This window comes from Piliocolobus tephrosceles, chromosome 1, assembly GCF_002776525.5.
Source record: "Piliocolobus tephrosceles isolate RC106 chromosome 1, ASM277652v3, whole genome shotgun sequence".
Lineage (NCBI taxonomy): Eukaryota > Metazoa > Chordata > Mammalia > Primates > Cercopithecidae > Piliocolobus > Piliocolobus tephrosceles.
The window spans coordinates 1,114,784-1,138,590 of NC_045434.1; the positions used below are offsets into that span (position 1 = coordinate 1,114,784).

Sequence of the window (23,807 nt, forward strand, 5' to 3'; positions counted from 1 at the left end):
ATTATTATTATTATTTTTTTTTTTTTTTTGAGATGGAGTTTCACTCTTGTTGCCCAGGCTGGAATGCAATGGCATAATTTCAGCTCACTGCTACCTCCACCTCCCAGGTTCAAGCGATTCTCCTGCCTCAGGCTCCCAAGTAGCTGGGGTTACAGGCATGTGCCACCACGCCTGGCTAATTTTTTTGTATTTTTAGTAGAGACAGGGTTTCTTCATGTTGGTGAGGCCGGTCTCAAACTCCCAACCTTAGGTGATCCGCCCGCCTCAGCCTCCCAAAGTGCTGGGATTACAGGTGTGAGCCACCATGGCTGGCCTGTTCCACCGTTCTTAGTATGTGCCTTTCTTCTTTAAGATTGCTTTAAGATCAAATATGGCTGCTAGGGCTCTAGCCATCAAGACTACGTTCCATGCGCAAAAATAGAGAAAGGAGGATTGGCTAATATTTTTCCAAGCTTTCCCAGTAATTTTATCTCATTAGCTTCCCCTATCTGTTAGGAAGCCTGGAAAATATAATCACATCACAGAGTACCTTGCTGCGTGGAGTAAAAGGGGGTGCCAACAATAAGAGTGGGAGGACAGATATTTGAAGAAAGATGATCAAGATGACAATTAGCACAATTCCAGTGGGACCCTGTGTCAGTCTTAGTCATGAGAGTTTCCAACTACAATTGCATCTCAGTTTTCTCAGCACAAAACTGCCTATTCCACCTTTCTTCCCCCAACTGCACAGGTATGTAAGCCTCTTCACCTCTGGAAATTATCCCAGCTGGATAACAAGACAGTGTTTAAGGCCGGGCATGGTGGCTCATGCCTGTAATCCCAGCACTTTGGGAGGCCAAGGCAGGGGGATCAGCTGAGGCCAGGAGTTCGAGACCAGCCTGGCCAACATGGTGAAACCCTGTCTCTACTAAAAACACAAAAAAGTAGCCGGGCATGGTGGCAGGTGCCTGTAATCCCATAGACTCGGGAGGCTGAGGCAGGAGAATCACTTGAACCTGGGAGGCGGAGGTTGCAGTGAGCCCAGGTTGCACCACTGTACTCCAGCCTGGGCGACAAGAGCGAAACTCTGTCTCAAAAAAAAAGAAAGACAGTGTCTAAGACATCCCTGGTGCCTCATCTGGCTCTCCGTGGAAGAGAGTACAACAGAGCATGCTTAGGATTAGGGACAGCTCCCACTTCATTGGCAAAGCACAGTCGCACCATCTTCCTCTGGTACACATATTCTCTCTCCTCCCTCCATCCCCAGTGGGTAAAAATAGAGCCCTGACTCACGGCCATGACTCACCCTGTGTCCACTTAGACATCTAAAGCTAGAGAGAAAAGATGATCAAGTCAAAACCTAGAGAGGGAGAGTAACTGCACCAAGGTGCTGCTATTCACAGTGGTTCCGGTAGCAGCATTTAATCACATGAATTATTGCTCATGAATTAAAATTTGCACTATAAGAATTCTATTCAGCCATAAAAAAAAATGAAGTCATGTCTTGCTGCAATGTGGATGGAACTGGAGGCCACTATCTTAAGCCAAACCACGGACAAACAGAAAGTCAAATACCACGTTCTCGGTTACAAGTGGGAGCGAAATGATGTGTCCACAGGGATGCAGAGGATGGAGTAAGAGACCCTGGAGACTACGGAGGGTAGGAGGATGTCAGGGGGTGAGGGAGGAGAAATTACGTGGGGTAAAATGTACATTATTCGGGTGATAGTTACACTAAATGCCCAGATTTCACCACTGCACAATATATCCGTGTAACAAAATTGCACCAGTAGCCCTTAAATTTATACAAATAAGAAAATAAAAAGATAAATAAAATAAAATTTGCTCCACTTCTTGCGGGCTCTCTTACGACTTTTATATCCCCTCCATGTGAAAAATAGAATAGGGTGCTGAGACAATATATCAACAAGAACAACAAAAACCCCTCAACATGTATTACTCTGTGCCACTCATTGTTCTGAGTGCTTTACAAGTACCAATTCATTCCACCCTTGTAACAGACTGTGCAAAACAATACTAATGTTTCTTGTATTTTTTAGATGACACAAGTGAGGCACAGATAGGTTAGGTAACCTGCTGAAAGACACACAGCATGAGGACCGAGCCTGGTGCTGAAGCCAGTTCGGTCTCATGCTTTAACTGAATCACACACTCTAGTTACTACTCCACTCTGATGTTACAGTAATCGCCCCACCATGCACCAACCCTGAAGAGTTCAACACACGCAAACACACACACACACACACACACACAGAGTTCTCATTCCCCATTATTGATCCATTTTCTCTGGTTTTCTGGTCTTCTGGGATTTGCCTTTAATTGCAAGAACTCCAAGCTCTCACACCACCTCGATTATCAGCTAACTCCTTAGACACTAATTAAATAAAACCTCAGGGTTAGGGATAATTTCACAGCCAGAGGAGAGCAAGTCTGGGGAGAACGGGCAGGGCCCTTATAGAAAACAGTGGAGAGGATGAGACCAAGGTAAACCTGAGGGATAACTTTGAAATGAACAGGAACGTGACACGGGCACGGTGTGTTGCCTGAAAGCTTTATCCTCGGAAGTGACCCCCAGCATGTCAAGGTGTCTATAGGCACTCTGGGAGACCAAGGTCAGGGCAGCTCCACGGACCTCACGCACTGCCAGGGGAGAGTCCAGAAAAGCCCGGGTCTCCCCAGCAAGCCTGTTGCAATGGACAGCAGACTCCTTCTAGACTGAGAAGAATCTCTCAGACTTGCTCAGAGGGTGGGGTTCCAGCAAATGGCAAGGCCACAGTGGCCCATGAGAGGAAATGAGCTGTGTCTTCCTGGAATATGAAGAGCATTTCTAGTAAGTCCATCCTTAAATATCCCTCTGCAACTAAGGCCAGTACAGGCTGCAATACAGCCTTCAGTCCTAAACCAAGTCTTCTGTAGGAGCCAGGTACCCTGGAGGTAAGTGATTCATCCTCAACTCTAGTCAAGCTAAAATCTGTACAGTGCAGGCTGCGGCAGTATTAACACTGGTGTCTGCTGGAGACCACGGGCACGTGAGGTGGAGGATGGATGAGTCGATGAACAAGGACCACACATTCAGCAGCAAGTGTAAAATTGTGTTGTGTTGTTTTATCTAGAAAAGAGAGCCGGGAGCAGTACAGGATGCTCTGCCTGTAGGTAGGCATGCTCTCTGACACTCATCGGAACAGTGGACATTGCACACAGTGTATGGGGACCCTGAGCCCCTTCCTCTGCTTCCCCCTATTTTTGAGGATGCTGAATTGCAGTCACAAGGGCAGTATTGAGCTGAGCAGGGCCATGGAAAGAGAGAAAAAGAGAACGCAAAGCTGAATAGTATCAGTCCCCGAGAAAGCAAGCTTCAAATTGAAAAATCTGAAAAAGTCAGACCACATAAAAAGGCGAAGAAGTGTGGCAGTGGTAGGGGGGAGGCATGTGCGGAGGGGCCCACCCTGCGTGAGCCGTGTGCTGAGGGCTGTGCAGCCGTATCCTCCCTCCCATAGGCCATCACTGCTGGGCCCCAGCTCCTTCTCCTCCTCTTCCCCTCCTCCCCAGCACTAGAAGGAATAACTGATGAGGCTGAGGACTCTACGTACCCTCCGGAATAAGGAGCTATTTGAGGGATGAGGCTTTTAGATTTGCTAACAAAATCAATAATCATTTTTGTGAATTAATTGCATTATTTATGCTGTGAATGACATAATACGTAAGACATGTTCATGTTCTTACTCGTAAGTGGGAGCTGATCAATGAGAACACATGGACACAGGGAGGGGAACATCACACACCGGGGTCTGTTGGGGCGTAGGGTCTAGGGGAGGGAGAGCATTGGGAGAAATACCTAATGCAGATGACGGGTTGATGATTCAGCAAACAACCATGGCACGTATATACCTGTGTAACAAACCTGCACGTTCTGCACATGTATCCCAGAACTTAAAGTATAATTTTAAAAAAGAAAAGAAAAAAAGAAATTGCAATCTCCCTAAAAAGTAAAAAATTAACATATTGGAAGTGATTATCAAATGATACAGCACATTTAAAATTTTTCCATTAGATGAGGTCTTTAACATTTTTCAGGTTTACAGGGTGTTTAACAAAGTCGTGCATGCAAAAGGGAAACTGGGCTAGGCAAGGTGGCTCACGCCTGTAATCCCAGCACTTTGGGAGGTCAAGGTGGGAGGATCACTTGAGTCTAGGAGTTCGAGACTAGTCTGAGCAATAGCAAGACCCCATCTCTATTTATTTTAAGTAAATATAAAATAAATTTTTTTAAAGGGAAAGTGTTTGTTACTTTTGAGAGTGACAGATTATGACATCCAGAGGCTTACGAGAAAGTAACTTCCCCTCCGTGTGAGCCAGCATTGGGTGTTTAAATAGCTTACCCCATGGACTCGTACCCCAGTCCCTGAATGAGGTGAGTTTTCAAGTTATTGAAACGGGATATGGGAAGGCATATATGCGGTGCCTGGTGCACAGACAGCGAGCTGGTGGGTGCCCATTCAATGCTGACTTACTTCCCTTCTCCTCTCAATGCTAGGAATGTGTTTAATCTTTCAAATTAAAGTGTTATGATAAATCAGACCTCAGGTCCGCTGTGGCAATAGGGATATTCATGGTCCTCAAACGCCCTTGTACTGTGGGAGCTACAGAAGACGGACAGTTAAAGGAAAGAAACTGGGCTGTCCTGAAACCAGAGGCGGGACATGAAGGGAAGGGAAGGAGATAAGATTCCCAAGACATTCCTGCTATTCCCAGCAGGATGTGCACTTTCCCAGATCCTGGCACAGGATGCATGCACAGGGACACTAACTACATTGCAGAGGCTGCTGAGTGAGACTGAGAATAAAGATGAAGAGGTGGAGTTGAGGCTGGGCTTCTGTGCTCTCAAGCCCCTGTGCCAGCTAATGTCTCGATTGTACTTATCAGACTCCTGTCTAAGAAAAAGCATGCCATTGAACCAGGATGGCAAATGCAAACAAATAAGGAGAAAGGGGCTCTTAACTAAGGAGAAAGGGGCTGTTTCTCTTTTTGTGATGAAAGAGTCCCTGTTACTATCAGTTCAGGAAAGCATTGCTATCATTAAGCCTTGTCCCCAAGACGCTCTTGAGTGTAATCCCAATGATGGCCTCTGCAGCTGAACAGGGCCTGGACCAGGCTATCCCAGTGGTGGGATGGAAGGCTGCATTCTAGATTGAAGAAAGACACCCTTTGGACTAATAAGCAATAAAATCTATGATCCATAAAATTCTGTTTGCCCATCTCGTAAGCTGCTTTCTAGGAATTCCACACACTGCTGTAAATTTGATTTTAGATCTTGTGTGGTGGAAGAGCTAACAATGCATTCCATCAAGCTCCAGCAGAGATTTCAGCAGCAAATGTCAGGGATAAGAGATAGATAATATAGATATATTAATCATAAGGATTATATATCCTCCAGGGAATGATATCTATCTAAGGGTGTATCACAGCCCGCGGGTTCACAGACTAGCCTACCAGCAGCCGTGGCCTAAGTGCTGCTGTTAAAATACCATGTGGTGGCTGCCAAGGCAGAGGGACATGACGGGTCTCAGAAGAAACTGCAGGAATTCAGTGTGAACACGATGCAATCAGCAGGTAGCTCCTTGAGCGATGGGTTCTTATATTTTTGGTAATTGAAACACCTAAAGGTATCTTTGCTCTTAAGGCCTGAGTCTCAGAAAGATGACTTGGTGTGAGGGTGAGTGAGGGGTTGAAGCTGCCTGCAGAGAGGCAGGTAGCAAGTTCCAAGAGGGGTCCTGGTGAAGGTTTCTGCCGAGGATGGCAGTGGTGAGGATACAGACGGTGCGTGCCTGCAACGATGCAACATTATATGGGTGGGATCACAGCATTATATGGGTGTTGAATTATTTAACTTTGGTGTTGAACTAGAGTGACTGAGGAGTAGAACATGATTAGAAAGAACCTCAGTACTTGGCATCACAGTGACTGAAGGGAAGTCAGCCAGAATTAAGGTGAAGGAGCTGCTTTGAGTCTGGGAGGATGGCTGCCAGGTGAAATTTGGGATGCCTCAGTTCACAATGTCAAAAAGGGGGTTAGAGGTCAGTGAGGAACTGGCAGATGTAAAAACAGCCTGGAGGGATTCCGTCTGAACGCGACGGCGACATTTGTGGGAATGATTGTGTCCATCCAGGGAAGCAAGGCTGTGCCATGGGGGGCACCTGTACTTGGGTAGTGGGGGAAGATGTAAGAAGGTCGAGTGCAGAGGCCAGACACCTACGAAAGCTCCATGTGGAAAGGCCTGAATAGAAGGGCATCAGATCCAGGGCATGAGGGGCAGGGCTGGGCAGTATCCAGCTTTGCTAGTGAGAAACTGTGTGTGTGTACACGCGCATGCAGGTGTGTGCACGTGTGTACTTAAGTGTGCACATGTACAGTGGACTATAATTACAAGAAAACCTCCCCTCTGTAATCCCAGCCCCTTTCTCTCCTGCGACCTTCTTCTCCCCTTCCCAGCATCTTCTTTTGTCTTAGTCATTTAGTCATTTAGGCATTTAGCAAGGTGACCCTTGCTGCTCCCCATGTCACCAGCTGCTCTTTTTTTAAAGCAAAGTTCTGGAGAGAATAGTAGTTAAGAGCAGGAGTTTGGCTTTCAGTCCTGGCTTTACCATTTGCTGCCATGTAACTAAGGTAGACCAGCTATCCTCCCAAGTCACTCAGTCAATTAGGGGTGAAAACATGGACCTTGCTGAGATATTAAAGCAACATCAAGTTATTATTACAGTACCTGGCTCGTCGTGAGTGGTAAATCACTTGTCTGTATTATAAATTGCCACCTACATTGACCCCTCTATCTTTCTTGCTTCCTTCATTCTCTCATTTCTTTCTTCACTATCCCTACAACTTCTCCCTTTTCTCCCAGGTTAGGCTCTGAAAAGAAACTCTGGAATCAGAAGTCTCAGAAGGAGAAATGTCATAATTCCTTTACTTCTTAATAATTAGGCTTGAACATGTGCTAGCTTGACTTTGCTCGGCCACAGCTCACTGTTTTGGCTGGCATCTTGCGCTCATTGGAGATAAGATCACATTCTGTGAAGTTTATGTCATAAGTATTGTTGATAGAATCTGGGAGGAAGTCCAATAATTGAGTGTTTCACAAGAATATTGGAAACTTTCTAACAAACCTTGTGTAGTTTTGAAACTAGAGAAGCAGGAGGGACATTTTGAACTTATTCCTCCATTGAAACCCTGGAGTTTGAGTTGTTTTCCAGTAACAGTAGAGTTCTTCAGAATATCAACTGGGGCAGTGGGGAACACCTGTTGCAACATCTAAGCTGAGCAGATCTCCGTTAGTTTTACAGTCTATGCATAAGGTACCACATCAAGAATAAAAATCCTCCATAAATTATCTGCTTGCAGGATGTATGATTAATAAATTATTAATTATTGTTTATTAATAATATTTTTCAATCCTATCATGGAGCATATCATCCCCATCAGGAACTGGAAGGTGTGCAATGCTGCAGCGAGTGTAGGAGGTGAGAAGCCAAGGGTGCAGTCGAAAGGAGCCACGAATCAGCAGGTGGCAACCCAGTTGCTTCCTAACAGCAATGGTTTCAGAAATCAAATTGGCTGTTTTCTATCACTGAGGGGTGACAGCTGCTTGGCAAAGACATTGTGCAGGAAATTGGAATGTCACTCAAGCCATCAGATAAAACCTAGCCGTAGAGGGCAGTCTGATCTTTCCGTAGACAGTTCCAGGGACTATGTTTCTCACGCCAATCAAGAGCTTTCTCCCTGTGCTCAAAATTCCATGCTCTGGGGTCTCATTAGCTACCATGACCTATTCAGGGGCTGAAGTAACATATGACTTGGCTCTTCCACTCCAGAGACTCAGAGGACCTAGAACTGTGCTGCTTTTACCACCAGTGTGAGTGACAGGGCTGCCTGTGCGTGAGCGGTCTTGAAAGCAGAGATCAGCATGAATCGGGGAGCCGGATGCAAGCGTGAGCAGGTGATGGGGGGTGGTTCTATCAATACAGCCCCCAGCTGCTCACAAAGCCCTTCTGCTTGCTTTATGTCACCGCCCACCTCCCTCCTACCACTACCTCCCAAAATGGAAAAGCCTAAAAAGGTGGACAATTCCCTGTCGATGTGGATGTAGACAGAAATCGAACATTCTGACGGTGACGGGAGCTGTGGCAGGCTTCACTCTACCTGGAACACAACTGTCATTCATGAGGTATTCTTCTCACATACTTAATGTCTCTATCGTCCCCAAGTCTTGGCAATTGAAGCAGGTATTTCTCCCCATTTCACAGATGCAGAAGTTCAGGGAGATTAAATGGCTTTAGTTGAGGCCACTGAGTAGGAAGGAGAGCAAAGACACAGAGGCTGCTGCTGGGGCTCTTTGTTCTGATCCCTCCACATCTCAGCGTCTCCACAGAGATAAGGAGAATGAAACAGGCTATCACCTGGGGAAGGAAGAGTGGATGCAAGAGGGAGGAAAGTGATCAGTTCCTCTTCTCGGGTATTATTCATTCCGATTTTCTCAATTTGTCACAGGTGCCAGAAAATGCCGCAACATGAAAAGTGACAACCAGAGCTTTTCAGGGGACCCCCCTAAAGCCTTCATCCTTCTGGGTGTGTCTGACAGGCCATGGCTGGAACTCCCTCTCTTTGTGGTCCTCATGCTGTCCTACGTGCTGGCCATGTTGGGGAACGTCGCCATCATCCTGGCATCTCGGCTGGATCCTCAGCTCCACAGCCCCATGTACACCTTCCTCAGCCACCTGTCCTTCCTGGACCTCTGCTACACCACCACTACGGTCCCTCAGATGCTGGTCAACATGGGCAGTTCCCAGAAGACCATCAGCTACGGAGGCTGCACTGTGCAGTATGCAGTCTTCCACTGGCTGGGATGCACGGAGTGTGTCCTCCTGGCCGCCATGGCCCTGGACCGCTACGTGGCCATCTGCGAGCCCCTGCACTACGCCGTTCTCATGCACCGTGCTCTCTGTCAGCAGCTCGTGGCTCTGGCCTGGCTCAGTGGCTTCGGCAACTCCTTCGTGCAGGTGGTCCTGACTGTGCAATTGCCGTTCTGCGGGCGGCAGGTGCTAAACAACTTTTTCTGCGAGGTCCCGGCCATGATCAAGCTGTCGTGTGCCGACACAGCTGTGAATGATGCCACGCTGGCTGTGCTGGTGGCCTTCTTCGTGTTGGTGCCCCTGGCTCTCATCCTTCTCTCCTATGGCTTTATTGCCCGCACAGTGCTCAGGATCCAATCCTCCAAGGGACGACACAAGGCCTTTGGTACGTGTTCCTCCCACCTGATGGTCGTCTCCCTCTTCTACCTACCTGCCATTTACATGTATCTTCAGCCCCCTTCCAGCTACTCCCAAGAGCAGGGCAAATTTATTTCTCTCTTCTATTCCATAATCACCCCCACTCTCAATCCCTTCATCTATACCCTGAGAAATAAAGATGTGAAGGAGGCTCTGAGAAGACTCCTGGCCAGGATCTGGAGGCTCTGTGGACGATGAGGACGTGAGATGTAGTGTCTCCATCAATTGAAGAACACTGCACAAGTCTAATGTGCACTCAGAGCATCTTTCACTTAAGGAGTTAATACCCAGAGAGCTCAACAACCCTATCTTCAAACATCTCACTTCCTGTCATAATGCCCCAAATCCCACAGTAACAAAGTTCATTTTAAAAATGTAATTCTAAGAGGCCATATGTTTTTAAGCATTGTTTAAATAGACTGCAATAAGTATGTGTGGAATTATTTAACTTCTAATTTCCTGATTCTTTTCTCTTTTCCTCTTCCTGTATTTCTTTTATTCTCTCCCCACTTGTCTCTTTTCTATTACTCCTAAGTATACACAAGATAAAGCTGAAATACCTTATTTTACTTATAATGAATGTGTTTTTCTCCATATACGTAAATCTCCACAAATTTTACATGACTTTTTCAAACAATTCCAGGAATTAAGTAGATTGCTATCTCTTTCCTGTGATTTTGGATTTTTTTTTCTCTGTAGTTCACATTTTCTTCTATAGAAAGTTTTTCCATGAAATGTAAACGAGTATAAAAACTAGTACAACCACTATGGAAAACAGTGTGAAGATTCCTTAAAGAACTAAAAGTAGATCTACCATTTGATCCAGCAATGCCACTACTGGGTATCTACCCAGAGGAAAATAAGTCATTATATGAAAAAGTTACTTGCTCATGCATGTTTATAGCAGCACAATTTGCAATTGGAAAAATACGGAACTAGCCCAAATGCCCATCAGTCAACTAGTGAATAAAGAAAATGTGAGACAGGCCGGGCGCAGTGGCTCATGCCTATAATCCCAGCACTTTGGGAGGCCAACGCGGGTGAATCATGAGGTCAGGAGTTCAAGACCAGCCTGGCCAAGATGGTGAAACCCCGTCTCTACTAAAAATACAAAAATTAGCTGGGCATGGTGGCACACGCCTGTAATCTCAGCTACTCAGGAGGCTGAGGCAGAGAATTACTTGAACCCGGAAGGCAGAGGTTGCAGTGAGCTGAGGTCACGCCACTGCACTCCAGACTGGGCGACACAGTGAGACTCCATCTCAAAACAAAAAAAAAAAAAAAGAAAAAGGAAATGTGAGATATATACCATGGAAAAACACTATTCAGTCATAAAAAGGAATGAAATAATGGCATTCTCAGCAACCTGGCCAGTTTTAAAGTCCTAATGCCCAAAAGTTATCTTTCTCTCTTTCAAGCTCAGCTATGTGTTTCTGATTGCATTATTTATACAGGTATCAAAGTGTTTGTAGCAGGAAGGCAGTTGGTAATAGTTCACCAAGATGCAGAAACCCAATCTCCAGTTGGTGCTGCTCAGAAATGCTAACAAGACAGTTTGCAATAGAATGTAAATCTCACAGTTTCCCTTATAAAAACAGTCTTAAGGTTTTTTTTAAATGTCAGCTTATCTAAAAGGCATGTTTAATAATGTGATTGTTTTACATTCTTATACAAACTCCTATATTGACAGTTCACAGACCACACTTTGAGTAGCAAAGTGTGGCTACTTTGATGGCTAATTGTATAGAGGAAGTAGTATTTCCATCCTGAGCAATTCCATGCGGTTTAAGAGTTGTCCATGTGTTGAGAAGCAATTAGTAAATATTTCCTTAAAACTTAATGCTCTGTGAAGTATGATAGATGAACTGTTCCTCAGATAGGATAAATCCAAAATAAGCTGTTATCAACTGAAAGCAAGATACATCTTCTACATAATACTTCTAGTTAGGAGTGCAGGCTCTGATACTCTCAAACCTTTCACTCCACGATTTTCATTCTATCCTAGCAAAGATGAAATTCCACTCATTACAGTTAGAGTGAGGTAATTTTTTAAAAATTATCTACAATAGAATCATTTGCCAAAGTGACTTTTAAAATGCACCAAGCAATTTAATTTACCTTTAGTGCTTTAGAGAAATAATTTTAAAAATGTCTGGGTACTCTTTTTTAAAATTAAGAAAAGGAAACAATTTAATTAAATACATACAAAAAAAAGTTTTACATATTCCTGAATTTTCAACTAGCTACAAAAAGCATGAATCATTCTTATTAGAAAACAACAGTATTACAAAAATTTTAAATAAATAAATAGCTGCCATAAAATTTTAACATAATATATAGTCAACTAGTTCTGTGTTATGGTCAGTTAATAGAAAGAGAGCAGGAATGATGATATGAGCAAAAGTAAACAGAACAAAGAAGAAAAAAATGATAGAAAAAGAAAGTTAGACAGTGAGAAGAGAAAAATAAAGACAAAGAACGTGCTTTATTGAACGAGCTAATTACATGAGGTCACCAAGAGGAGCATCCTCTAACTGAGGCGCTGTGATGAGAACAACATCCGATGCTGTCATTGCCCTGGTGTCTTCCTCGCCCGGGCGCAAAGGAGATGCCCCATCTCCCCACACGAAGGCATGGCGGGCAGGCTCTCTTCTCCCACACTGCACCGGAAGGATCACAGAGCTGCGCTCTTGGCCTGGAAGGATGGCAGCTCACTCCACCTGAGGACCCCCGGCTGGAGGCCCGAGAACACTGGCGTCTGCAGCCCTGCTTCCACCCCTACCACGAAGGCTGAAAGACGATGGTCAGCTCAGGCTTTTCTTCTTGAAGTGTTTCTAACGCCCTTTTTGTCTCATAATTGAAATACATTTCAGACAACCTGTAAAAGCAAATAGAAAAGCCTGGGTTGCCCACTTCAGATAACTCTCTCTGAGTCGTTAACCTTAGAAGTCTCATCTCTCCATTTCCCTAAACTCCACACACTTCTAAAATGTTAAAAAAAAAACAAAAACAAAAACAAAACAAACAAAAAAAAAAAAACGGGGACCACAACTCCCAGAGTGCCCCGCGTCCTCGCCGCTGTCGCCGCCGCCCAGACCAAGATGGCCGCGAGACTTGGCGCCTTCTTCAAGAATGCCTGGGCCGAGGCTGGGCGCGGTGGCTCAAGCCTGTAATTCCAGCACTTTGGGAGGCCAAGACGGGCGGATCACGAGGTCAGGAGATCGAGACCATCCTGGCTAACCCAGTGAAACCCCGTCTCTACTAAAAATACAAAAACTAGCCGGGCGAGGTGGCGGCGCCTGTAGTCCCAGCTACTCCGGAGGCTGAGGCAGGAGAATGGCGGGAACCCGGGAGGCGGAGCTTGCAGTGAGCTGAGATCCGGCCACTGCACTCCAGCCTGGGCGACAGAGCGAGACTCCGTCTCAAAAAAAAAAAAAGAATGCCTGGGCCGAGGAGCCAGTGCTCCGTTGTGTCCTTCCTCATCGGGAGCCTCGCTGTACTTCTGCCCCCGTTCAGCCCCTACACCAAGTACTCCATCACCATCAACAAGGCCACGCCCTACAATACCCAGTGCCCGTCTGCGATGATGGGAACAGCCTGAGGTGCCCAGCCACCCCCAGACCGCCAGGGCCCCAGCATGGAGTGGCTGAAGAAACTGTGAGCACCCCCAATGACAGAGGAGGCCCCTCCCACAGCTCCCAGTAAAAATGTGGGGGAAAAAAAAAAGCTCTAAGTGCCCAATGTGCTTCCTGTTATATTTTTAACTATCTAGTTGGGAACTTTTTAAGCATACATAAAAGTATAGAAAATAGTATAATGAACCCCCTGTGTCCATTACCCAAGTTCGACTATTAAACAGGTCATGTCAACTTGTTTCTTCTATTGTCCAGCCACTCCTCCCACCCATGGATTATTTTAAATATTGCATTTAATGCATCTGTCAATAATTCACTTTGTGCCACTAAAATATAATTACAATATCACTGTCACACCAAAACTGTTTAACAATAATTTCTTAGTATCACTGTATGTCCAGTCAGCATTTACACTTCCTTAACTGTCTTGTAAATTTTTTTACCTTATGTTCATTTAGTCATGAACCCAACCAATTCTACACATTGCATTTGCCCAGGATGCCTCTCACATTTTCTTCGATGTAAGTTCTTCCTCCTCTTTAATAAAGTTTCCCTTGCAACTTAACTAATAAATCCGCCCATTTGTCCTGCACCATTTCTAACCATCTCAGTTTGGTGGTGTTATATACTGAATGCTTGTCTTCCTTAAAAATTCCCATGATGAAGCCTGAACCCCTAATGTGATGGTACTTAAAGGTGAGGCCCTTGGGAGGTAGGTAGAGTTAGATGAAGTGGTGAGGGTGGGGCCCTCAGGATGGGGTGAGTGCCCTTACAGGAGAGATACCAGAGAGTTTGTTCTTTCTCCCCTGTCTTCTGTCTCTTGCCTCCCCTCACTCCATGCAATCACACAGCAAGAAGGTAGCCATCTGCAAGTCAGGAAGAGGACTCTCGCCAGCAACCAAATTCATCAGAGACTTGATTTTGGACTTTCCAGCCTCCAGTATTGTGAGAAAATAAATCTCCGTGTTTGAGTCACACAGTCTAGAACAGCTTGTTATCGCAGCCTGAGAAAACAGGTTGATTGCATTCATGGATTCTTCAATCTATTTTGAGCTTGTCCCTCAGCCTGGGTCCTGAATGTCCCTCAGGGCTAGGTCAGTGACTCTACATGTAGAAGTGTCCCCAGCTTTGACCTGACCAATCCTTTTCTTCCCCCATCTCTCTTAGCTTTGGGAATGTTGGCTTGTCCTATAGCAAACGTGCTCAATTACGTCGGCACAAGGATGCAAGGCTGATTCAAACTTGTATTTATTCAAACCTGCATTCCAACAAGTTCTCAGCCTTGAGATCATTAATATGGACAGAAGTCCCTGGACTAAAGGAATTTACATTTTGGGAGCAGAAATAGATAATAAATAAACAAGAAAACAACATAGTACATAAGATGTGCTTCACTGCAGAGGAGAATGAGAAGAGAAGAAAAAAGCGCTTGCTTCTATTTTCAGTAGAATAGTCAAAGACAGCCTCGCAGAGAGGAAGACCTTTAAGAGAAAATTTAAGAATGTACAGAGAATAATGCATGTGGATACTGAAGGGGCGGGAGTTCTAGGCAGGAAGAAAAGCAAGTGCAAAAATCCAGAGATGACAGTGTTCTTGCAAAACAGCAAGGAGACCACTGTACTGGGGTAAAATAAGCAAGGGTTGGAAGAAGCGGAATCTTCGGAAGCAGGAGAGGCTGGATTATGTAGGGCATGGAATCTACCATGAGTTTGTTGCTCTGATTATGAGTGATAAGAATTCACCAGATGATGTTGGCAAGAGTGATATGATCTGAGTTACATTTTAGCTGAATCCCTTGTCTGCTAAAATCAGAATAACAGATGCAGGGTGGCCTGTCAGAATGCCACCATGACAATCCAGACACCAGGTGATGGTGGCTTGAGCCCGGGAAGAAGCCATGAAGCTGGCCAGAAGTGGTCAGGGAGTGGCCAAGCTGGGAAGGTAGAGTTCACAGGATGTGCTGACACATTGGACGTGGTTATAAGAAAAAAAGAGACAGTGATGACAGCACCAGAAATGTTTTGGCCTGAGCAACTTGGAGGAAGTGATCATTGACTGAGATGGGGAAGAATCAGGTTTCAGGTAAAAGAGAATAGCATGGGTGTGGATCTGGATGTGACGTTTGAGAGGTTTATTAAACCTCCAAGAAGAAAGATCAGACAAGCATGCAGACACAGAATTTACAGACATATAATCTGGAGGCCACAGCACATATATCATGAATCCAGAAGACCAGGTAATTTAAATGAGGGAGAAAGTGTAGGGAAGAAAAATTAGCCCAGCGACTGAGCTCTGAGGATTCAACACATAGGGGTCAGGATGATGAAGAAAAGGTCAGAAAGGAGACTGAGTAGAAAGAGCTGATGAAATAGGAGAAAACCCAGGAGAACATGTTGGCCTTAAAGCCAAGCAGTGAAAACATCTTCAGGGAAAAGTGCGATCATCACGGCTGACAGAACCGTGGGACTCGCCAGGAAGCTCTTACTAGAGAGGAGACGACTACCTCAGTGGTATCACAGAGGCGGGTCGGCAATCTCCCGACACACTGTTGAATTTCGTGTAATTTCCAATCTTGCTGTTCCTGGAGCACTCTTTTCCCATTTAGAAATCCTCAGAAACAAAACAAAAAGATTTCCACTATGTAAAGACCCTTCCAACTCGGAGGAACCATAGACGAGTTTTACAAAGTACGGTTCCTTGTGTAGAACAGAATCCTCCTTGGCCATGATCGCATTAGGGCTTGTGTTTCTTTAGGGAATACGGATGAAATCCAGCTTAACCTTGGTTGTTCTAATGGTCTCAATGAAGTGGAATGTGTAGTTTAAGCCCCATATTCTCTGTTTTAAAAAATCCACACAACTGACCCAGGCCCAACCTAATCCTGAGTGGCTGCAAATGAAGCCAGAGTCATCCTGGATTTTGAAAACAGTCAACATTTCCTGAGAACTCAGAGTCCCGCCACGGGCATCTCTGCAGAGCACACTCACCCCAGGTTCTGCAGGAGGCAGCTCTGCTGTTTCAGCACTTCACAGAACATCATGACCCCCAGGTCGCCCAGGTCATTGTTGCCTAGGCTCAGCTTCCGCAGGCTCTGGCTGGAGGTCAGAAGTGTGGAAAGATCCCAGCAGCAGTGTGACGTGAGGCTGCAGTTGTCTAATCTGCAAAAAGGGGGTGCTTTAAAGAAAACGTCCCCTTAACCATCCCCCCAGCTCCCCAAGATCTTAGCATCGTAGTCTGTCTTCTTTCAGGTACAAAAAAAAAAAAAGAGCACAGGACTAACTAGCTTGAAGCAGCCTTGTATGCCAGTAATTATTCCTCTCTCTCCTTTTCAGATAGGAGCATCTCTTTCAAATCCACTGCACTGCACAGATCAAATTACTAACAGTGGTTTGTTCACTGATTTACCAAATTCTGTGCCCTTCCCTACATTTCCATTAAATATAAGTGTCATACTGCGCCCTTGTTTTGTGGTACAGAAAACTGTGATGGAAAGGACTCAAGTTCCTACCTTTATATCATCCAGAAGGACTCCTCCCAGTCCCATAATCCTGTAACAAGGCAAACTCTAAGAAAGACACCTCACTTCTAAGATACAGATTATCTTGTGGCCACTCTGCCTAAACTTCCCTCCACCCTTGGCCACCATGTGTTCCCATCGCTGTAATAAGCGGAAGGACTTACTCCAACACCTGAAGCTTGCAGTCAGGGTGCAAGAGTCCCTCACAGAGTAGCTTGATCCCCTTGTCTCCAAGAGTGTTGCCTCGCAGGTAAAGGTGCGTGAGATTCTGATTAGTGCTGAGTACCAAGGACAAAGCTGAACAACAGACTGACGTAAGGCCAGAATTCACCAACCTGTAGAAGGACGGGGAGAAGAGTCCTCAGTGCCCAGCTCTTCCCCAACACTGTGCAGCTGCTTCGACTCAGTGCCCTGTCCTCTCTCAGCAGCTGCAGCCTTTAGCTCAGAGAGCAGAAGCCAGCATCTCGGATATGATCTGGAGAGAGCATGGCCTGCTGTCTGTGGCTGCCACAGGAGACACAAATGATGCCTCAGCAGACGTTTTGCGGGATCCCTCCGACAGAAAGAGAGCCAAGGCAAACTGAGCCGGTTACCCCATACTCCTCCTGCTTCTCACATAGCTTTCCTCCAGCCACGAGTGCTCCTCAGCACCACTCCTTCCAGAAACACATCCCAGTGGTTATCCTTGACTAATAATGCCCGTAACACTGCAGATACCTGTTTTTTGTTTGTTTGTTTGTTTTTGCTTTTGTTTTTGTTTTGCTTTTGTTTTGTTTTGAAGAGAGACAGGGAAAAAAATCCTCCTCATGGGAAGTCGGTGCAGATTTAAACATCAAAGACAACAGGTGAACGTCCGTTGTGACCTTCTAAGCTGTAACTAGGGCTGTGAAAGAACACTGTGGGGCCCTTAGCAATTGCCACCTCCCGCCTTCCTGCTCCCCCAAATGCCCCTCTCACTTCTTTCTCGCTGCAGCCCTCAACCACGTTGGAGAAGTGGGAGGATCATTTGAGTTCAGGAAGTCGAGGCTGCAGTGAGCCATGATCGTGCTGCCACGCTCTAGCCTGGGCGACAGAGTGAGACCCTGCCTAAATAAATAAATAAGGCCATGGCATGGTTTTTAAGCTCTTTGGTGTCTAAGAGGCAGGAAAAATAGAAATACAGAAAAAGTTTATTCAGACAGCAAAGTGTGAGCAGATGACCAGCAGGAAAAAGCGATTATCCACCCACCCACTGGTTTCTAGCTTCCCAATTAAGGAAGAATCAAATTGAAAAGACACAGTAAGCAAGACTAATGGGGAAATGAAACCCAAGAGAGACAGACAAAAACAAAGCAAGTGTTGAGTGGCTTCTACTAAGCTCTCATCCCCAGGTAAGAATTCTATCAGAGGGTTGTTGTTAATGACCATGCAGAAGGGATGTGTAGGATTCCTGGCAAAGGCCAAGGACATTCCAGCAGAATGGGGATGGTCTTCAAAGAGGAAAAGAGAAAATATTTTTAAAGTTATGTAGTTAAAGTTATGCAGGCTTTACCGCTATTTCCAAAAAAGAGTAGAATGAATTATTCAACAGATGTCTGGGGAGCACTACACAGCAGTAGTAGTAATAGAAGTGGCAACAAACAGCGTAGTTTTGTTAAGAACATGTCATATCCAAATTGTGAAAATGCTGGTAACTATTAAGCAATGGTTACATTGAATACATAATAAAGTGTTTAAAGAATCAAACAACCATGTCCCACCAACCAATCCTTGGATTACAGGAATGTGATCGACATAACATCTTGATTTGAACAATCCACCTAACTGAACTCTACATTTACCAAGCTAGATATCTTGCCGTGTACTGTATTAAGTTAATTTGTTGGGGATTTTTCTTTATTAACTACCTGCCTATGTCACAAAAATGTCTCATAATGAAAACTGAATCCCAGTGCTTTGGGAGGCCAAGGTGGGAGGACCACTTGAGGCCAGGAGTTTGAGACAAGCCTGGGCAACATAGCTCTACAAAAAATTTTTAAACATTTTAAACATTACCCAGGCATGGTGGTACACACCTGTAGTCCGAGCTACTCAGAAGGCTGAGGCAGGAAGATTGCTTGAGCCCAGGAGTTCAAGGCTACAGTGAGCTATGATCCTACCACTGCACTCCAGCCTGAGCCACAGAGAAAAAACCCTGTCTTAAAAAAAGAAGGGAAAGAAAGAAAGAGAGAGAGAGAGAGAGAAAGAAAGGGAGGGAGAGAGAGAGGAAGGAAGGAAGGCAGGAAACTGAGGAAGAAAATTGAACATTTTTTGAGTATTTATTGTGTGCTTGAATGGATGATGACTTCAAATAGGGTTATCTCATTGAATGATCACAACCTCAAGATGGGAATGTTATTTTTATCCCTACTTTTACATGGACAAAATGAGGATCACAACAATTAAAAAATAAGTAGGAGCTTCTTAGATGGATGGTAGAAAGTGGGAGGTGGGGGTAACCCTCCAGGCAAAAGGAAAAGAGGATGCAAGGATAAGGAAGATTAAAAGAACCATCAAGATGTTTCAAAACTAATTCATAGCTGGGCACAGTGATGTCCACCTATAGTCCCAGCTACTTGGGCATCTGAGACGGGAGGATTGCTTGAACCCAGGAGTTCAGATGAGACTGGGGGCTCTGGGTGGTATGGCTGTAGACAAACGGAGGAGTTCAAATTCAGCCTGAGCAACATAGCAAGTCCGCATCTCTAAAACAGCAAAACAAAACTTATTCAACATGACTCAAAATGGAGTGCAAGGTGTGGTAGGAGAGAGGGCATATCAGGGACAGCCTTGTGTGCCAAGCTAAGATGTCACTCTGACTACAGAGAAGAACTTTTGAAAGTTTTTGAACAAACGGTCAATATTTTCAAATTTGCATTTTAAAAAGTTCCCTCTGGTGTAACGATGAGTGGTAGAGGGAACTGAAAGCAGAGCTTTAGGACCGTCCTCCGTTTACTCACTTGGCAGCCTCCTGGAAAGCCCCACCATTCAACGAGGCGGGAGGAAGAGGGCAGGCGCAGGTCAGAGAACAGGGGTGGAAGGTGGGGTATGATAATTAAACCAATGTTGCAAAGGCTCAGTATGTGTGATCTTGAGCAATATTGAGACAGGCAGCACACAATATGCAGCCAGACATGAGGACCTAAAGTTCAAGAAAAAACAAAATGTGGCTATAACCTAACACATAGGCTATACCTAACACACAGCCACATATATGGCTACACCTAACACATAAAGTGCATGAAAGTTTTGACTGATTAATGCCACTTATAGATATCTCAAAAGCAAATGCATAAACTATATATAACATTTATACACATGCATAAAACTATATATAAAAATGTGCTTTTTGCAGAGTTGTTTGTAATAGTGGAAAAGAACAGTTATCCCAAAATGCATTATTTGACTAAATAAATTATGGTAAAGGACACTATGGGATATTATGCCCCAATCAATAGATCTACACAAATCGGTGTGGAAATTTATCCATGATAAATGAAAAAAGAACATCACAGAAAAATATTTATATCATGGTTCTAGTTTCAATAGATACGGTGTGATGGATTGAATTGTTTCCTCCAGGACTTTATATGTGGAAGTCCTAGGCCCCAGTACTTCAGATTGTGACGTTATTTGGATATACGGTTACTGAAAATGTAATTAGTTAAGATGAGGTCATTACTAATCTAACATGACTTGTGTTCTTTCACAGGGAAACATGGGACATAGAGAAAGACACACAGAGACACAGGGAAGATGCAACGTAGACATAAAGGCAATGGTGTGGGAGAGGCATCGACAGGTCAAGGAATGTCAAAATGTGTCAGCAAGATGACATTCCACCAGACACCAAAGAGAAGCACGAACAGATTCCCCACAGCCCTCAGAAAGACCCAGCCTGCTGGTATCTTAATCTCACACTTCTGGCCTCCAGAACTGAGGGATAATAAATTTCTGTTGTTTAAGCTTCTCTGTTTGTGATACTTTATTACAGCAGCTCTAACAGACTAGGCATTTAAAATACTATGTAACAATGTATTACAAATGCAACATGAAAATCGCATAGGTCTTCATTCACATTACTGATACCATCCAGATCAGCATATACAGGAAATCCATTTGTCCATAATTAGCAACCAATATATGTTCACAAAGCTCTGATACTCCCTTGGATGGATGGATGGATGGATGGATGGATGGATGGATGGATGGATGCATGGACGGATGGACGGACGGACGGAATGATGGACAGATGGACGGATGGACGGATGGATGGATGGATGGACAGACGGATGGACAGATGGATGGATTATATAACAATCTATTGTATTTTTAAAAGTCTGGATGGTTGCTCATCAGACTATTGTAAATGGCTCTCTCAGAAGACGGCTGAGAAGGAATTTTCACTTTCCACTTTGTACTATGATATGTTTACACCAAGCATGTGTTACTTTTCTAATAAAAAGTTTGTGAATGACATCTGGGTTTAAGACCTATTGTTGTTGAAATTGAGAGGTATATGAGAATTCTCAGGCAGTGTAGAAACATTTAGTAACAAACGAACAAACGAAAGGTAAACCAGGCAGGGTGTGTGGCTCACGCCTGTAATCCCAGCACTTCGGGATGCCAAGGCAAGCAGATCACCTGAGGTCAGGAGTTTGAGACCAGCCTAGCAAACATAGTGAAATCCTGTATCTACTAAAAACACAACAAGTAGCCGGGCATGGCAGTGCACACCTGTAGTCCCAGCTACTCAGGAGGCTGAGGCAGGAGAATTGTTGGAACCTAGGAGGCGGAGGTTGCAGTGAGCCAAGATTGCGCCACTGCATTTCAGCCCGGGTGACAGAGTAAGACTCCATTTCAAAAAAAATAAAACAAAACTAAACCAGTGGCAAAATCCCCAGACCACAGGAAGAGAAGCCAATGCAGGATCCAGGAAGGGGGAAGCTACAACATTAGCAGGAAAGACAGAGCAGTGACCTAAACAGTAGAGAGAAGAAGGCTTCCAAAGAGGAAGAGAGAAGTGAATTAAAGGCAGCAGATGTCAACTGAAATAAGGACTGGGAAGGACCTGTACGACCTACAAGGACCCAGCCTGCTGATGCCTCAGTCTCAGACCCTGGCCTCCAGAACTGAGTGGAATAAACTCTTGTTGTTTAGGCTGCTCTGTTTGTGATACTTTATTACAGGAGCTCTCCCAGGTTGCGTATTGACTACATAGAGTGTATTACAGATCCAACAGGCACATTTGTAATTGGCTTGTTTGTCATTTGGAATTTGGAACCAGGATCACTGAGAGTCACCTGAGCGCCTATGGCTGGGCCCCTTCGGTTCCATCTGCTTTGCCTGGAGGGCTCTTCCGGCTCCTTCACAGCCCATCCCATACTTCACTTAGCACCTCTCCAATGTCACCCGCTCGGAGAGGCCCTCGCCAAGCCTGAGCAGAGAAGCACCCCTCGCCGCCACTCGAGTTTTTCTTATAGCTCTTATATACACTGTATATTGTTTAGCTTGTCTATTATCTGTTATCGTTTCCCTAAAATAATGGTTGTGAAAACAGGGTTGTGGTCTGTTTTACTCACGGCTACTGTCAGTGCCCACCACAGACCCCCAGCGGGCCTGCAAAACAAAAGGACCCAGTCATGTCTGTTGAACAAACCTAGAGAAGCAGAAGTCAAACTGCTAAGGAAGGGTAATACTCTAGGGCAGTTTGCTAAGGAAGGGTAATGCCCTAAGGCGAGGAAATGAAGGCACTGCAGGAAGACTTCACAGAAAGAGACATGGTCACATCTGAGGATGGGCTGATGGGACAGGCCCAAGGAAGGATCAGAGCTGTGTGACAGATATTGGTTGTTAATTAGGGATTAGTGGATTACTCCTTTGGAAGACCTTTCCTGCTCTATTTTGTCCTGAATGCTGATCTGGCTGGTATATATATTAATAATGTGAATGAATGAAGACCTATACAATTTGCTTGTTGTATTTGTAGATATCATTGACAGAATCAAGATTCAAAACTGCCTTGTCAACGGGTCAAAAGACGGGTAAGATGAGGTTTAGCAAAGCTAAATTGGAGGTCCTACCCTTAGGCTGAGAGCCAGATGAAGAAGCCCCGTAGAGAGCCCGTTAGCAGCATCTCCTAAGGCAATGCACTGGGAATTAAGGCAGTGGCTGGGGAGGAGGGTCACAGACGTTTGTCTACACTGAGTTCCACTACCTTCTCTCTGAGTGTCCTTGGACAAAGGTATGAGGCTCCCTGAGTTGCATTTTCTCCTCTTTAAATTGGAGACACAGATACCCAGCTTATAGCATCTTTCTGACGCCAACTGAGAAAATCCATGTAAGAACAGCAAAGAGCAGGTGATACAGGAAAGTGGTACAGGAAAAGTGCATGATTATTAGTGGGTATTCTCTACTACTGTTTACTGCAGAATTCCAACATGAACCAAAAGGCTTATGTAACTGCCAAAAAACATAAGGAAATCAGAGGCTCCACCAGTGAAACCACAGTTCTCTGCAACCGGAGCTAAAACATCCACCACGTGTCATCAGGTCTGGGCACCACATTTCAAAGACAGACACTAACAAACCAGCCTGTGTACCTGGGAGAGCATGGCTACACAGGTGAAGGTGCTGAGCCATGACACTGTTGAGGATAAAGAGGCTGCAGGGTAAGAGCTCTTTCCTAGTGTAGAGGCTGCACGCACTGTGCGGTAACTTGCATGCTTGCAAGCATGCACACATAAAATGGGTGACTATTCATGTGAGTGCCTTGGAAGCAAGGTTTCCTCTCAATGGGCAACTGGGCTGCACCATCTCTAAGGTTTCTTCCAACACTAAGAAACTCTAATGCCATAATCATAAATTAGCATAAATTATCTCATTAGCAGTAGTATACATTATATGCATCCAGTCCTTCAAACCATTGCTGACGTTTTTACCTCCTTACTCTACCTTCAACTCTGCCTGACCAGAGTAACCCCCATCCACATTCTCCACATAATTCACCTCTGAAAAGAAGTTACATTTCTGCTGAGACACCCATGAAGACTTACCCCAGTTTCTGCAGGTTACATTGTGGATTCTTGGCTTTTTCGCATAAAATTGCGACTCCTGTGTCTCCCAGGGCATTCTCCCCCATGTAGAGTCTGGTCAGGGAACGGTTGGTGCTCAATACTGACGCAAGATCCTGACAACACGCTGATGTGAGGCAGCAGCTGACCAGCCTTCCATAAAGATGGCAGAATGTCAGTCATGTCTCTCACCCACGCTCCACCACGAACAAGGAGGCACCCGTACCTGCCACTACCTCTACTCCAG

At 45.0% G+C, this 23,807-nt stretch overlaps 2 protein-coding genes and 1 pseudogene across 4 annotated transcripts in view; 2 read left to right on the top strand and 1 right to left on the bottom strand.

The window, feature by feature from the left end:
- The window catches only part of LOC111545277, a 13,442-nt pseudogene extending 8,738 nt beyond the window's left edge, over positions 1-4,704 (top strand).
- A 3,836-nt stretch (positions 4,705-8,540) lies between these two features.
- Positions 8,541-9,582, top strand: LOC111545182 (olfactory receptor 2B11). The gene has a single exon (XM_023216090.3). It carries the CDS (start codon positions 8,559-8,561, stop codon positions 9,513-9,515), a length of 957 nt encoding a protein of 318 aa, XP_023071858.2. The 5' UTR covers positions 8,541-8,558; the 3' UTR covers positions 9,516-9,582.
- A 1,897-nt stretch (positions 9,583-11,479) lies between these two features.
- Positions 11,480-23,807, bottom strand: part of NLRP3 (NLR family pyrin domain containing 3) — a 31,339-nt gene continuing 19,011 nt past the window's right edge. For all 3 annotated transcript variants that reach the window (XM_023216110.2, XM_023216112.2, XM_023216109.2), the window contains exons 8-11: positions 23,543-23,713; positions 16,634-16,804; positions 15,940-16,110; positions 11,480-12,195 (exon numbers count right to left, since the gene is read on the bottom strand). In XM_023216110.2, the coding sequence (XP_023071878.2) occupies positions 12,096-12,195; positions 15,940-16,110; positions 16,634-16,804; positions 23,543-23,713 (613 nt within the window). In that variant the 3' untranslated portion in view covers positions 11,480-12,095. The remainder of the gene's footprint in view (positions 12,196-15,939; positions 16,111-16,633; positions 16,805-23,542; positions 23,714-23,807) is intronic.